Raw genomic sequence first — 16,531 nt, 5'->3', positions numbered from 1 at the left:
TGTCAGTCCTTTCCAGTCCTCTTCAGGTCATGGTGATGCAGGAAGATGGTTTCTAAGCAGGTTTAGTTGATGCAGGGAGATGATCTTGCGTCATAGCTTGCTCGAATACGTTTCCTTGTCCTTTTATTCCTCTGTTAGCTCATTGTTTTGGTGTCCTGCATGCCTTAGTTTGCATTTTACTCGGTTACACAGCTTCCTGGGAGTTTCTTTGTTCTAGTGTGGCACAGTGACCATGGGAGTTGCCTCGTTCTGTGGCATACCTTTCTAATGGGTTGCTTTTGTTAGTTGGATTTAGCCCCCATGGGAGCAGCTGTTTTACAAGGTAGCAGGGAAGTAAGGAAAAGGGTACAGGAATGTCTCATAAGAACCTTTAAAACACTTCAGAAACTGGTAAGTAATTAATTACTAATTAATTAATTAATTAAAAAGTAATTACTAATAACCATTGGAGTAAACAAGGGGTACAAGGTTTACAAATGGGATAAGAACATTAACTGTACCTAACTAAACACAGTATTTTATCCGGGGTGGATTTCTTGAGAGATTTTATTCATGACATGTGCCTGCAAGGATGCAGCACCTCTCTGAGCTGGGGGAGAGGCCAGGGCTGCACAGGGGGGATGTTGTTGGCAGCTCCATGAGGACGCTCTGGGACGCTGCCCTGGGGTGTCCAGCGCAGTGGGGATGGATCAGCCCCTGCTCTGCTGCTCCTTCCCGTCTCCCCCAGGGACCTTGCAGAGCCCCAGCCATGCTGTTTGCCCCCAGCCTGCCCACGGCCAGCCTGGGGCTGCTCACAGGGGTTTTCTGTGCTGAGCTTTGGCCTGGCCGTGTTCTTGAGAGAGCCTGGGCAAGGAGCCTGGAGCCCCCAGGCCCTGCCCTGAGGCGTCAGCGCTGCCCCAGCAGTGCCCATGGCCTGTCCCTGCTGCAGCCCCGGCACTGCCACCCCCAGGGCTGTGCCCGGCCCCGAGAGCACTCAGGCCCTGCAGCAACACCAGGGCCAGGAGGGCAGCGGGGCAGTGGCACGGGAGCAGCACTGGCAACACCAAGTGCTGCTGCTCCTGGCCACAGCTGCTGTGCCAGCACTGATCTGCCCCCAGCTCTGCACACAGACACTGCTGCTGCAGCTCCAGAGAAGGGAACAAAAGGGGGATCTCTGGAGAAAAGTTTGCTGGGAGATTCTTTAGTTCATTGAAAGCCACCAAGAGCACAGCCCCTCATAGACACAGTCTGTGGCCTCAGGGAAGGTGGAGAGAAACAAAATGAGAAATGGCACAAAACAATGACATGTTATTGAAGACAATTTTAAAACACAAAACTAAATAAATGAACCTCCTTAATGAGACCACCAAGAAGTATCAAAGATAAGTTTTATTACAAGTTATTTGCAGGAATTGGCCTGCAGTTTAATGTTCCTGAAATGATCCAGTGATCATTCTCCACACTGCAGCCTTGAGCTCCTGGTTCCTCAGGCTGTAGATGAGGGGGTTCAGGGCTGGAGGCACCACTGAGTACAGAACTGACACTGCCAGATCCAGGGATGGGGAGGAGATGGAGGGTGGCTTCAGGTGAGCAAATGTACCAGTGCTGATAAACAGGGAGACCACAGCCAGGTGAGGGAGGCAGGTGGAAAAGGCTTTGTGCCTTTGTCCCTGCTCAGAGGGGATCCTCAGCACAGCCCTGAAGATCTGCACATAGGAGAAAACAATGAACACAAAACAGCCAAGTACCAAACAGGCACTGACTGCAATGAGCCCAAGTTCTCTAGTGTAGGAATTGGAGCAGGAGAGCTTGAGGATCTGTGGGATTTCACAGAAGAACTGGCCCAGGGCATTGCCATGGCACAGGGGCAGGGAAAATGTATTGGCCGTGTGCAGCAGTGAATAGAGAAAGGCACTGGCCCAGGCAGCTGCTGCCATGTGGGCACAAGCTCTGCTGCCCAGGAGGGTCCCGTAGTGCAGGGGTTTGCAGATGGACACGTAGCGGTCGTAGCACATGATGGTCAGGAGAAAATACTCTGTTGCAGCACAGAAAAACAAAAAAAATACTTGTGCAGCGCATCCTGTGTAGGAGATGTGTCTGGTGTCCCAGAGGGAATTGTGCATGGCTTTGGGCACAGTGGTGCAGATGGAGCCCAGGTCAGTGAGGGCCAGGTTGAGCAGGAACAAGAACATGGGGCTGTGCAGGTGGTGGCTGCAGGCTACGGCGCTGATGATGAGGCCGTTGCCCAGGAGGGCAGCCAGGGAGATGCCCAGGAAGAGGCAGAAGTGCAGGAGCTGCAGCTGCCGCGTGTCTGCCAATGCCAGCAGGAGGAAGTGGCTGATGGAGCTGCTGTTGGACATCTGCTGTGGCTGCACATGGGGACCTGTTCATGAAGAAAAAGAGCAGTGACAAATCAGGAGAGGCTGGGACTCACCCACCCTTGTTGCTGCTCTGGGAAAACTTCACCCAGGTCCCTGACTGTGCTCCAGCTGTGCTGTCTGAGTGTGCCAAGAACAGCCAGGCCCGTGCCTGGGGGCTCTCCAGGAGCCATCCTTGCCCTGCTGCCCTGGGTTTGTGGCCATGTAACAGAGGGGAAAAGCTGTATATTCAGGATTTGTCAGGGAAATCACTCCTAATGCAGAAGGGCTTGTTGCCATCTTTATTCCCACTTCTAAAAGATATTGAGAGCAGGAAGAAATTTTAAATATTCTTTTCCTGCCCACAAATCATTGCTGGTTCTCTGAGGTCAGAAATCCCCAGCATTTCTGCTGCACTCAGAATTTCCCACTGAGAGATGTGAGAGGCAAAGGATTCCCTGTGGCTTAGGGAAGGTGAGGGGCTGGATGGGTGTACTAGTTTGAAATCAAACCAGTGAGAGATCGCAAGTCAGAATTATAATTTAATAGGAAAATGATAAAAAGAATAAATGTAATAATATCAAAAACACTGACAGAGTCAGAATACAGCTTGGAACCCTGTTAGGGTGATGGTAGTCGTCCAGATGAGGTGGTCTTGTTGAAGCGTGATCCTCTGGAAGAAAGGGGGTCTGGTCTTCAGCTGAAAGTCCAGCAGTAGCTCCTGTCCTCTGGAAGTCCCGTAGGTAAGGGCTGCTGTGGTGTTCGAATTCTCAGCTTATATCCAGTATGGAATGCTTGGCTCCTCCCTCGGGGAGGAGCATCTCACAATGGGATGGTGAGTCATGAGATAAGGCCTTGATGAGCCATTAACAGAAAACAGTCCAGGAGGAAGTTATCTCTGAGTCATGCAGCAAGGCAGTGGTGGGCCCATTAACAGGGGACAATACAGGGGGAAGTTATCTATGAGTCATGGGGCAGGGCATTGATGGGCCCATTAACAGAAGGTAGCCCGGGGGGGGGGGGGGAGGCAGGGAGCACTGCCTCACCTGGTTTCAACAGTACATGAGGATGGTGATAGAATATACTGCAACCCAGGACATAATCCACCCTTTATTCTATTACCATCTACATAATTCCAAATCAGTACCTTCTTTAAACTCCACACACACACACACACATATATATATATATACAATGGAACCTTACACACAGTTCTCACTTAAAATGAGGTCTCTTTGTGGCACACATCGGGTTTCCCCATCTTTCTGCATTACTCACCAAGTGCAACCAGGTCTTTGAGCGAAGACAATCCCACGGATAGGTTTGCTCTTGCCTGAGGTGGGATTAATTTAAACAGTCTTTCCTAACATACTTCTCATGTGTACTACAGGGACTTTATCTCTATCTACCGTGTGCAAGGGTTCAGACTGGGCAGGACCAGCTCGATTGATGGATCCTCTGGTGTTAACCATCTAGGTGGCCTTTGCTAAGTTCACTTCTCAATTTTTGAAGGTTCCTCTACCAAGTGCTTTTAGGGTAGTCTTGAGTAGTCCATTGTACCGTTCAACTTTCCCAGCAGCTGGTGCATGATAAGGGATATGATAGATCCATTCAATTCTATGTTTTCTGGCCTAAGTACTTACGAGGCTGTTCTTGAAATGCGTCCCGTTGTCTGACTCGATTCTCTCAGGAGTGCCATGTCTCTAAAGGACTTGCTTTTCTAGGCCCAAGATGGTGTTCCGGGCAGTAGCATGAGGCACAGGGTATGTCTCCAGCTATCCAGTGGTTGCTTCTACTATGGTCAACACGTAGCGCTTGCCTTGGCGGGTTTGGGGAAGGGTGATGTAGTCAATTTGCCAGGCTTCCCCATACCTGTACTTGGACCATCTTCCACCGTACCACAGAGGCTTCACCCGCTTGGCCTGTTTGATTGCAGCGCAGGTCTCGCAGTTGTGGATAACTTGTGAGATGCTGTCCATAGTAAGGTCCACTCCTCGCTCACAAGCCCATCGGTACGTTGCATCTCGTCCCTGATGACCAGAGGCATCATGGGCCCAACGAGCTAAAAATAATTCTCCCTTGTACTGCCAGTCCAGATCCACCTGTGATATTTTCACTTTTGGCAGCTCGATCTACCTGCTCATTGTTACGGTGCTCTTCATTAGCCTGACTTTTGGGTACATGAGCATCTACGTGTCGAACCTTCACGATCAGCTTCTCTACCCGAGCGGCGATGTCTTGCCAAATCTCAGCGGCCCAGATGGGTTTCCCTCTGCGCTGCCAGTTGGCTTTTCTCTAGCGATCCAGCCATCTCCACAGAGCATTAGCTACTATCCAGGAGTCAGTGTAGAGATAGAGCCTCGGCTACTTCTCTCTTTCAGCAATATCTAAAGCCAGCTGGACAGCTTTAAGTTCTGCGACCTGACTCGATCCACCCTCTCCCTCGGTAGTTTGTGCAACTCGTCGTGTGGGGCTCCATACAGCAGCTTTCTATTTCCGGTTAGTGCTTACAATTCGGCAGGAACCATCGGTGAAGAGGGCATATCGTCTTTCACTCTCCGGTAGCTCATTATATGGTGGGGCTTCCTCAGCACGTGTCACTTGCTCCTCTTCTTCAGAAGATAATCCAAAAGTCTCACCTTCAGGCCAGTTTGTTATAATTTCCAGAATCTCAGGGCGGTTCAGGTTTCTAATACGGGCACGCTGTGTAATGAGGGCAATCCATTTGCTCCAAGTAGCATCGGTGGCATGATGCGTGGAAGGAATCTTTCCCTTGAACATCCACCCCAGCACCAGCAGTCGGGGTGCCAGAAGCAGCTGCGCTTCAGTACTAATGACTTCTGAGGCAGCTTGGACTCTTTCATAGGCGGCTAAAATTTCCTTCTTTGTTGGGGTGTAGTTGGCCTCGGATCCTCTGTAGCTTCGGCTCCAGAATCCCAGTGGTCGACTCCGAGTCTCACCAGGCACCTTCTGCCAAAGGCTCCAGGACAGACCATTGTTCCCGGCTGCAGAGTAGAGCACGTTTTTCACTTCTGGCCCCGTTCTGACTGGACCAAGGGCTACCGCATGAGCGATTTCTTGCTTGATCTGGGCGAAAGCTTGTTGCTGTTCAGGGCCCCAATGGAAATTGTTCTTCTTGCGGGTAACCAGGTAGAGAGGGCTCACAATCTGGCTATATTCAGGAATGTGCATTCTCTAAAAGTCTATGGCACCTAGGAAAGCTTGTGTTTCCTTCTTGTTGGTCGGTGGAGACATCGCAGTGATCTTATTGATGACTTCAGTGGGAATCTGACGCCGTCTATCTTGCCACTTTACTCCCAGGAACTGGATCTCCCGGGCAGGTCCCTTGACTTTGCTCCTCTTGATGGCAAAACCAGCCTTCAGGAGAATCTGGATGATCTTCTGTCTCTTCTCAAATACTTCTGCTGCCGTGTTCCCTCACACAATGATGTCATCAATGTACTGCAGGTGTTCTGGAGCCTCACCCTTTTCTAGCACAGTCTGGATCAGTCCATGGCAGATAGTAGGACTGTGCTTCCACTCCTGGGGCAATCGGTTCCAGGTATACTGCACACCCCTCCAGGTGAAGGCAAACTGAGGCCTGCACTCTGCTGCCAGAGGAATGGAGAAAAACGCATTTGCAATATCAATGGTCGCGTACTACTTTGCTGCCTTGGATTCTAGCTCATACTGAAGCTCCAGCATGTCTGGTACGGCTGCACTCAGTGGTGGCGTGACTTCATTCAGTCCACGGTAATTTACCGTCAGTCTCCATTCTCCACTGGACTTACGCACTGGCCATATGGGGCTGTTAAAGGGTGAACGAGCCTTGCTGACCACCCCTTGGCTCTCCAGCTCACGAATCATCGTATGGATGGGGACCACAGAGTTTCTGTCGGTGCGGTATTGCCGACGGTGCACTGTTGCTCTGGCAATTGGTACCTGTTGTTCTTCAACTCTCAGTAGTCCCACAGCAGAAGGGTTGTCTGAGAGACCAGGCAAGGTACTCAGTTGTCTGATGCCTTCTGTCTCTAGAGCAGCTATCCCAAAAGCCCAGCGATAACCTTTTGGGTCTTTGAAGTACCCGTTCCTGAGGTAATCTATGCCGAGGATGCATGGGGCCTCTGGACCAGTCACGATGGGGTGTTTCTGCCACTCATTCCCAGTTAAACTCACTTCAGCTTCCAGTACCGTGAGCTCCTGGGATCCTCCTGTCACCCTAGAAATAGAAATGGGTTCCGCTCCCACATACCTTGATGGCATTAGAGTGCATTGAGCGCCGGTATCAACCAAAGCCGTATATCTTTGTGGGTCAGATGTGCCAGGCCATCGGATCCACACTGTCCAATAGATCCGGTTGTCCCTCTCCTCTACCTGGCTAGAGGCAGGGACCCTCTAATCCTGGTCATGGTGCACGTTGCTGTCCTCCGGTGAATATGCTCTTGATGTCTCTTCAAGAGGATCACTCATATCATCATTTCTATACCTTCTGATGTTCTGGCCACGAGAGACCGGAGCGGCGCTGGCTCTAGATGAGCTCCTTGTGGTAGTTGTCCCTCTTTTTAGTTCACGTACCCGGGCTGCTAAGGAGGAGGTGGGTTTTCCATCTCACTTCCTCATGTCTTCTCCATGCTCCTGGAGAAAAAACCAGAGGTTACCTCGTGGAGTGTATCCTTTCTCCCTGGCTGGGGAATGCCTACTCTTAATAGCAGAGACTCTTGTTGGTTTTGGGGAGACGTGGTAAATTTCTTCTTTAAGTTCTTTTTTTAGTTTCTGATGGCCCTCTTCAATCAAGCTCCGGACTTGCTCAGCCAGCCTTGTTTCCACAGATGAGACATGGGTGCGAAACGGGGCAGTGACAGTGTCCTCGTAGATTCTTAGTTTATTGGCCAGGACACCCACCCTGTCCTCACCTTCCCTCCATTGCAGTGTTGCCAGGTAACGGGAGTACATCTCTGGTCCAAGCCGTGCAAATCTCAGCCACATCTGTGACGTGCACTGGACACCATCTGGGCTCTTAGGAAATCTCTCATCTTCTGCAAAAATGATCTCCAGCACAGCCAACTCCCTCAGGCATCGGATACCCTGTTCCATTGTGCTCTATTTTCCCTGGTGCACCTGGAGGTCTTCTTTGCAGAGGTATCTGTCCCTTACACTTGTCAGCAGTCGCCTCCAGAGGCTGAGAGTTTCTTGGGTTCTCCCAATCCCCTGGTCAATGACCACATCCCGGGACAGCGATCCCAGTTGCCTGGCCTCACTTCTATCCAGGATGGTGTCGTTTGCTGCAGCGTCCCAGATGCGGAGCAGCCAGGTTAGGATGGACTCGTTCGTCTGGCGGGTGAATTCCCTCCGCAGGTCACGCAGCTCACCTAGGGATAGAGAGCGAGTGATAATCTCTGGTTCTGTCTCCTCCGCTGCGTGTGAAGGTCCTGCCTCACCTTCATCAGTCACTATGCGGACTGATTTGCTTTTTGATTTCTTTTTCTGAATGGGGGCAACTTCTACCGGTTTAGGCTGCTCTGGTTCGGTGACTGTTTGTGTGGAGGTGCTCATGGCCCTTTTGGTTCCTTTCTCCTCTGTGGTAGTCTGCGTAGACATGGACGCTGTTGTTTTGCTCTTGGTTCCTTTCTCCTCTGTGGCAGTCTGAGTGGACACGGATGCTGTTGCTTTGCTCTTGGTTTCTTTCTCCTCTGTGGCAGTCTGCGTAGACACGGACGCTGTGGCTTTGCTCTTGGTTTCTTTCTCCTCTGTGGCAGTCTGTGTGGTCATGGATGCTGTTGCTCTGCTCTTGGTTCTTTTCTCTTCCTCCTCAAGAAGACGCTGTACTACACCAAACAGTGCTTTGTTTCTAAGCATGGTGTACATGGTGCAGGCCATGCAGAGAAAACAAAACAGCAAGACTAGGCTGTCCTTGGCATCCAGAGAGAACTCAATATTTTTAAAAACTGCTGTGCCTGACCTGAAAGGCTGGAAGAAACCACTCTCCACTCTTCCCACCAAGGGCAGGGTGTGATTGTTGAGAAGGTCCCAGATGTAGCAGCCCAGACTAGGACAAGCAAACAAAATTGAGTATATATTCCGAATGGTATTCATTGCCTCACAGGTTATCATGCCATAAGCATAATAAACCAATAAAGCAATTCTCATACCATTCCCTGGTCTCAACAGGAGCAATACAACAGGCAAGTAGTTCCCCATGTGAGGGAAAATATAGAGAGCAAGATACAGTACCCATATAGACAAGCCAACCACCATGGTGGATAGGTTTCTGTTAATATGAAATTGCAATTCTGACTTTCTCTCAGGTTCGTGCCCCACGTTGGGCGCCAAAATATGTACTAGTTTGAAATCAAACCAGTGAGAGATCGCAAGTCAGAATTATAATTTAATAGGAAAATGATAAAAAGAATAAATGTAATAATATCAAAAACACTGACAGAGTCAGAATACAGCTTGGAACCCTGTTAGGGTGATGGTAGTCGTCCAGATGAGGTGGTCTTGTTGAAGCGTGATCCTCTGGAAGAAAGGGGGTCTGGTCTTCAGCTGAAAGTCCAGCAGTAGCTCCTGTCCTCTGGAAGTCCCGTAGGTAAGGGCTGCTGTGGTGTTCGAATTCTCAGCTTATATCCAGTATGGAATGCTTGGCTCCTCCCTCGGGGAGGAGCATCTCACAATGGGATGGTGAGTCATGAGATAAGGCCTTGATGAGCCATTAACAGAAAACAGTCCAGGAGGAAGTTATCTCTGAGTCATGCAGCAAGGCAGTGGTGGGCCCATTAACAGGGGACAATACAGGGGGAAGTTATCTATGAGTCATGGGGCAGGGCATTGATGGGCCCATTAACAGAAGGTAGCCCGGGGGGGGGGGGGGGAGGCAGGGAGCACTGCCTCACCTGGTTTCAACAGTACATGAGGATGGTGATAGAATATACTGCAACCCAGGACAATGGGCTTGTTCCCAACTGCCCTGGGTTTGCACCTTTGGCTGGAATCAGAGCACAATCACACTCCTGTGTCACCCTGGCATAAACCAGACCCTGCCCAGAGCAGAGGGATCCCTGAATGTCTCACCCTCTCTAAAGGTCTCTGGGCAAGGGCTCAGCACCCCCCTCTGCCAAGGACACTCACGGCTCCCTTGGCAGAGCCAACAGCATTTCCTCAGCTGTGGCATCTCTGCCCTTCCCCGTGGGACATTCAGGGAACTCTGAGAGGCTCTGGCACAGATTTGCAGCCAGGAGGGCAGCTCAGAGCTTGGAAGGACACAGCAAGGAGATGCCCAGGTGTGCCCATGATGGGATCTCAGGGAGGGGGCTCAGCTCATTCCCCTTTCCCATGGACTGCTTTGCCCACAGCCCCACCAGTCACAGGGAAGCTGGGACACCCCATTCCCATGGACACACCTGCCTGGCAGCAGTCCCAAGGGCAGGGCCTGACTCAGCTGCTGCAGATGCCAGAGCCTCCCTGAGAGCCCCAGATAACAATGACAATATCAGAGCAGTGCATTTAGGCTGTTTAGGAGGCTCCCAGCAGAGAGACTGAGCACCCAAACTTACAATTCTGGCATCTCTGTAAATGTTCCAACATTACTTTGCTGTTCCTGTTGTGTCCCCTTCAACTCAGAATGTTCTGTGATTCTGGGATTACAATTCCTCTTCTGCTTCTCTCATCCCCTTTGTTGTCTATAATCAAAAGAGAAAAAAACCCCAAACCTCTGCAACAGTGTTAGAACAGTAAAGTAAAAAATGGCTTCATTGGAAGCTTCCAGGTGTCCCATTGGAGATGGGGCACACCTGGCCCCTTATTTCAGCAATTTATTAAGGTTGATTAATTAGGATATTTAACAGAAACATTCAATAGGAGATTCAGCTGCCCCAGTTACACACCCCTGAGACAATCTATTAGAGTAGGTCCAAGGGTTTCTTTGCCCCAATTTTTGTTATGACTGCTCACATTCTGGTTACAAAACAAAATGCTCTTCTTGTAGCTCCTCTCCCTGATGATAAGACTATACAGTATTTCAGAAATCTATTTAGAAGATGAGATTATAGTTCTAAAATCTAAGAGAAAGGTTAGGAAACATACCAGAATTAATTAAAGATAATAGTTATATAAGTATATAATAGTAGTTTAATAGAGTTAATTAAGGATTATCATTTTATAACTATATAATAATAGTTTACAGATCTAAAAATATATTAAACATATATAAAAAGCAAAAATCTTTTTGTCATCATCCCAGCTTTCCCACCCTGCTTAAAGCAAGACATTGAAAACAGTCTCAGGAAAGCTCCTGATCTTTACATCCATCCCAGTCTCACCTTCTTTTGGGAAGTGTCCTCTGGAGCTGTGCCCAGGCAGGTCTGGAGCTGGGAGCAGCCCTGCCCCACACAGCCCCTCTCAGCAGCAGCCCCTGCCCTGCTCAGGGTGGCTCCTTCCCCCCACAGCTTCTCCCCAGCGCTGGGAGCAGCTCCCCGGGCCGGCTGAGAGCTGTCCCTGGCAGGCAGCAGAGTCCCTGCCCCAGCACAGCGCCCTGGGCTGCAGGACCCTGCTCTGCAGGACAGCCCTGGGCACCCCTGGCTGCTCTGCACAAGGGACAGGCAGAGAATGTACTCACAGAGTCTGTAGGCACTGGCATGTTCCAGCTTGAGGAGATGCCTCCAGGAGCTGCAGCTGCATTGTCCTGCAGCCAGAGGCTTCCTGTGCCAAGGGCTGGCAGGGATTCTGCCCCAGGCACTTCTCAGCACCTTCCCAGCCCTGACTGATTGAAGCTCTCTGTGCCTCTGGGCTGTGCCCAGGGTGGCTGCAGGCAGTGCCCCAGCCCTGCTGGGCTGGCAGAAGAGCTGCTCAGCAAGAGAAATGTGCTTTTGAAGCTCTTCTTGGTTTCCAGGAGCTGCCTCTGTGCCAGGAGCCCGGCCCAGCTCAGCAGCACAGACACAGCAGCAGGACTTTAATGAGCCTCTTGGGGCTTTGTGCTGAGGCCCTGAACATCAGTCCCTGACAGGGAGGGGAAGAAAGCTCTCAAGAACTCCAAGTCAGAATCCAACTCCAAAGTTTCTTTCACTTTTAATGGGTCCCACTGAGGGATGTGACTGAGAAAGTGTCCCCAGGCCCCAGGCAGAGCAGAGAACTGGAGGCACTGATGACAGCTGGGGACAAAGAGAAGCCAAGGCTTGGTGCCCTGGGCCACAGCAGCCAATGCTGTGCCAGCAAGGGCTGTGAGGAGACACCTTGTCCTGAGGCCCTGGGGCCTCCTGGCACAGCCCCAGCAAGGCTGGCCACTGTCACCCCCTTGGCCTGCCCTCAGCATCCCCCCTAGCCCACATGCCAGTGGCCTCAGGGATCTGCTGGAAGGAGTCCCTGGGGAGCCTTGCTCAGGAATGGCCCTGGGGGCTCCTTCATGCTCCCAGGGACTGCAGCTTTTTCAAAGGACTTTGGCTTTTGCTTTGGAGTCTTTGAGAGCTTTGTGCAATCCTGGCCTCCAATTATCTGCTGTAATTAGTCCCTTGAGAGCCTTTGTCAGTAACAACACTCAGTGGGGCTCATTAATGCTTCAAGGTACTTCAGGTTCTTAAGGTACTTTCCTTTTTCCTTCCCACCCCGAGTCTCTGAGAAGTTTGTGCAATCCTGGCCCCAATTATCTGCTTTAACGAGTCCCTTGGGAGCTTTGCATTGACACTCAGTGGGGCTCATCAATACTTTGAGATACTCAGGGCTTTTTCAGCTACTTTGGATTTTCCTTCCCACACTGAGTCTCTGGGAGGTTTTTGTGCAATCCTGGCCTCCAGTTCTCTTCTCCAAGGAGTCCATGAGGAGCCTGTGTTGGGGATGGACCTCAGTGGCACCCATTAATGCTTGGAGACACTTTGGGTTTTTCCTCTGACTTGGGCTCCTGGAAAGGTTTGTGCAGTCTCCTCTCAGGTCCTGAGGTTCAAGGGCTCAGCTCCAAATGCACCACGGGGCTCATTAGGATCAAGCAAGTCCTAACAAACCATGGCTGTGCCTTGATTTCCCTCTGGTCTGGTGCAGTTCTTAGGAAAGTTTCCTACAATAGGTATGGAGAAATAGTTCAAAGAGCTTCTAGGAAATAGGTATTCCTATTCTAAAGGGTGTCTTTTATTCCTGTTGTCTTTAGAGCAGAGGTGATTGCAGCATTCAGTGACGGATATTGATCCAGGGTCTCTCCTAAGGAGGTCTGGCCAGGTCAGAGAAGCTGTGCCTTGAGGTCTGACCCAGTGGGGACAACCTTGCTCCACATTCCCCAGCCCCATCCTGTCTCTCCTCACTCCCCTGGGACCTGCTTTGCTCACAGAACTGGCTGCACTCAGGCAAAGACGGGTTTTCCTTCTTTGATTTTAGCAATCTAAAACTGCTGAGTTTCCCCATGGAAAACAGACACCCTCCTCAAGTGTGTGCCAAGCCCAAGGTGCCACCAAGGAGGTTCCCCTTCCCCAAGGCAGAGCCACACAAGGAATGTTTCAGACACACAGGGAGTTCTACAATAAACACAACCCCAGAGTTGGCTGAAGGCAGAATTAGAGCAGCTGCTGAAGGACAGACAAGCTTTGAACTCCTTGCAGCTGAAAGCACCAAGTGGGTTGTTGGGAGGTGTGTGAGTGAGGCAAGAGTGAGGGAAGGGAAATGCAGAGAGCCCTGGAATTGTTTCTGTGCAGACAGGCTGCTGCAAGGGCAGTGTTGGACTTCTCTGGGGGGAACTGTGAGGGGGGGTCGGTGCGGAGAGACCTCCCCAGTGACCTCACAGTACACCCTGTGATGTCACACAGCCACCTGTGATGTCACATCACACTCGCTGATGTCACACAAGCTGCTCTGGGATGTTACACTACCATTCTCTGATGTCACAGCCTGTTTTGTGATGTCACAGCCCCCCTAAGATGACACAAATCCACCTCATGATGTCACATTTCCTCCTGTGACATCACACAGCAACATATGATGTCATCATTCACTCTATGATGTCACAGTCAGAACTGTGATGTCATACAACCTGACCTGAGATGTCACATGGCTCTTCTATGATGTCACTGCCCACTCTAGGATTTTCTATCACAAACATGTGGTGCCACAGTCCTCTCTGTGATGTCACAACCCACTAAGTGGTATCACCCAGCCCACACTGTGATGTTACAGAGCCACACTGCAATGTCACACCCTGCTTTCACACATTCCTCTCTCTGATGCCATAGCTGCTCAGGGACCTCACACAACAAACTCTGGGATGTCACAGCCCCATCTCATGTGTGTGACCTCACACAACCCACTCGGAGCTGTCACACAGCCCCTTTCTGACATCACAGCTCTTCTGGGGCTCCAGGACACAGCCACAGAGGTGCTGCTGGGACACAGCCCCCTCTGGCACATCCCACAGCCCCTGCCAGTGCTGAGCCCCTGGCAGCTCTGTCTGGGCCTGCTCTCTGTGTCCCTGAGCTGCCCTGGCAGGGCCCCAGCCCTGCTGGGCTGTGCTCAGGAGCTGCTCCTGGCCAGAGCTGTCTCTCTGCAGCGCTGCCCTTGCCAGGAGCTGCCTCTGGGCCAGGAGCCCGGCCCAGCTCAGCAGCACAGACACAGCACCAGCACTTTCATCACCCTCTCGGGCCTTTGGGGCTCTCTGCATCACACATCAGTCCCTCAGAGTGTGCTCCAGAAACTTCTCAAGAGCTCCAAGTCAGATGGAAACACTGAAGTTTCTTGTAGCTGAAATGAGAGACACGAGTGAGAAAGCGTCCCCAGGTTCCAGGCAGAGCAGAAGACTGGAGGCCCTGATGGCAGCTGGGGACAAGCAAGGGAAAGGTGTCTGTGGTGCTGAGCAAAGCTGGATGTGTTTCAGGAATGCCAAGGGCCAAGGGCTGAGGCCCAGGGCCAGCAGCCATGGCCAAAGGGCTGCACAAGTTGCCTCTGGCAGGGCCTTGCAGCTGCACAGCGCAGGGCCCTCAGCCTCTACCTGCTTCTTATGTGATGAGGCATCCAAACCCCATCCTGGATTTTTAGGTCTTCTCCATGGTCTGTAAAAATGGAAACACTGGTCAAAGTTATTTTCTACCAAGTCTTGCATTGACAGGGATCAATATCATTAAGCTGAACAAGAATGGATTTAGATTTGTTAGAAGGTGGAAATGTTTTACAATCAGAGTGGCACAAAACTGCAACTGCTTTTGCAGACAAATGGATGCCACATCCCAGGAATGCTCCCAGAGCAGGAGCTCTGTGCAACCTGACACAGTGAAAGCCCCTCCCCTCCCCAAGGATGGAATTGCTGTTGTGGGGGTTCTCTGATGTGCTGGGTGCCCTCACAACCCTCCTGGCCAGAATGTCTGCTGAGGGCCAGCCAGGCTGCTGCAGTGGCACTGACCTCACAGCCATCACCATTGCAGCCATGTCCCCTGGGCCTGGCTCTCCCCTTTCCTCTGCCTCTGCCTTGTCTCTGCTGCCATGAAGAGTTGTTTCATTATTATCTTGTCCCCAAGGTTCTGGGGCCAATTGCTTCCCAGTCAGGCTCCTGGAGCAGCAGTGGCTTTTCAGAGCACAGCCCCGGGAGTGCCTGTGGCAGAGCGGTGCCTTGGCAGCCCAAGGTCCCCTGGGATGTCACCATGGAATTGCTGGGACTGCGTCTGACCACATGGCTCTTCAGCATCCCCAGAAACCCCTGGGAGGTCTCTGTGGAGCCCCTTGGAGTGCCTGTGACATTCCAGCTCTTGAACAGCCTGGAGACTTTTGGAATGTTCCCATGGAGCCCATCTGAGGGCCTGTAACACATCTGATCCTTGGTAGGCAACCATCACCATCCCCCTGTTGCTATGGTCTGTTTCCATGACAACCATCACAGCCCCTGTTGCTATGGTCAGTCCCTTGGCAGCTCCATGGAGACCCCATGCCAGGGGTGGTTGCCATGGACACCAGCTCAGGCCTGGAGCCAGAGCCCGTTGCCATGGCAACCATTTGCAGTCCCATCCCCAGGCTCATGGGATCCCAGAGCCACAGAATTGGCTGAGTTGGGAGGGACCCATGGGGATCTTCCTTAGCTCTCAAAACCACCTTAAAGGTAAAGTCACCCCATGACTTTCCACCCCTTCAACTTGTGAACCCCTACCTAAAAATTATCAATTATATTTAATATACAACTTAAAACAATAAATTGACAGAAAAGAAGAAACAAATATTCACTACTTTCCACCCCGAGACTTTTACTATCACTGCTATATAAATTTAAGACAATCATGCTTTGCTCTTAATTAACCTTTTATCTCACAGTAACACTATTAACGTAGTGGTCCAGATATGCTAATTTTTTTTACCCGCATTCTCCAAAAATTAAATGTCATGGTTTTAAATGAGTAACTAAAAAAAATTACTTATTTTTTGCTGTGAGATATGGATTAGAACAAGAGCAAAACAGGCTTAAATCTTAAAAGGAATAAAGAAAGTTTATTGACAAAATATAAGAATAAGAACACCAGAATAAACTTCCAGAAAACTCTTTTTATCCCCTACTACCCACCATTCTTTTGTTCACATGACAACACAGAGACCAAAGAACCTTGGAACTTTGGTGTCCAGAACAGTCCCAATTCTCGACAGAGTCTTTTTATCAGTCTTTGTAGAGAAACAGAAGTCTCTTTCTGCTAATCTATAGAGTTTCTCACAAGAAAACTATTTCTGCTATCGTTTTCTATTGCCCTGATGTCAGCTGCCCAGAAATGCTGCTATCAGAGCTCACTCCTCCCATTTCACATCACTCTGAGGTGTGTATGGGCCATGAGTCTAGGGATGGCATTTTAAGGATGAGTTATTCAAAGGCAAAAGTCTTCTTCATCTGTCCTTGTGAGCTCTACTGGAAAACAGTTTTCTCATTGGCTCCCAAGGCCTCAAATTTTCGCTTCACCCTGTTCCAGCACCTCACCGCACCACAATCACTCTACTTTTTATTCAAAATTCACACTTTGAACACTCCATTCCTCCCCATATACTCTGTCATGAATTAAAGGAGTTTTTTCGAGACCTTATTGTCCATTCCCATAGCCTCAAGAGAAAGGTATTTCAGCTCATAAAGCATTTTCTTATTCTCTACCCCTTCTGAAACTTAATTCTTTTCTTTATTGTCTCCGATAGTTTTATAAAGTCTCTTTACATGTTGATTACTCTCTTTTTCTTTCTCTGGATAAAAAAAATTAATCTGCAAGTCTCAT

The 16,531-nt window shown here is 50.3% G+C and overlaps 2 protein-coding genes across 2 annotated transcripts in view; both read right to left on the bottom strand.

The window, feature by feature from the left end:
- The window catches only part of LOC111946061 (uncharacterized), a 101,816-nt gene that overhangs the window by 82,934 nt on the left and 2,351 nt on the right, over positions 1–16,531 (bottom strand). The window contains exon 3 of the mRNA XM_086873312.1: positions 10,124–10,130. Within this exon, the coding sequence (XP_086729438.1) occupies positions 10,124–10,130 (7 nt within the window). The remainder of the gene's footprint in view (positions 1–10,123; positions 10,131–16,531) is intronic.
- Positions 1,357–11,803, bottom strand: LOC111942687 (olfactory receptor 14J1-like). Its single transcript, XM_086873357.1, has 3 exons — positions 10,948–11,803; positions 9,887–10,012; positions 1,357–2,362 (listed from the first exon to the last, which is right to left on the bottom strand). The coding sequence occupies exons 2-3, from the start codon at positions 9,915–9,917 to the stop codon at positions 1,404–1,406; spliced, it is 990 nt and encodes a 329-aa protein (XP_086729483.1). The 5' UTR covers positions 9,918–10,012; positions 10,948–11,803; the 3' UTR covers positions 1,357–1,403.

The sequence above is a fragment of the Cyanistes caeruleus genome, unplaced genomic scaffold (genome assembly GCF_971803275.1).
Source record: "Cyanistes caeruleus unplaced genomic scaffold, bCyaCae1.hap1.1 HAP1_SCAFFOLD_94, whole genome shotgun sequence".
Classification (NCBI taxonomy): Eukaryota; Metazoa; Chordata; class Aves; order Passeriformes; family Paridae; genus Cyanistes; species Cyanistes caeruleus.
The sequence above is the reverse complement of the archived record's forward strand: the minus strand, read 5'-3'. Positions and strand labels throughout refer to the sequence as shown.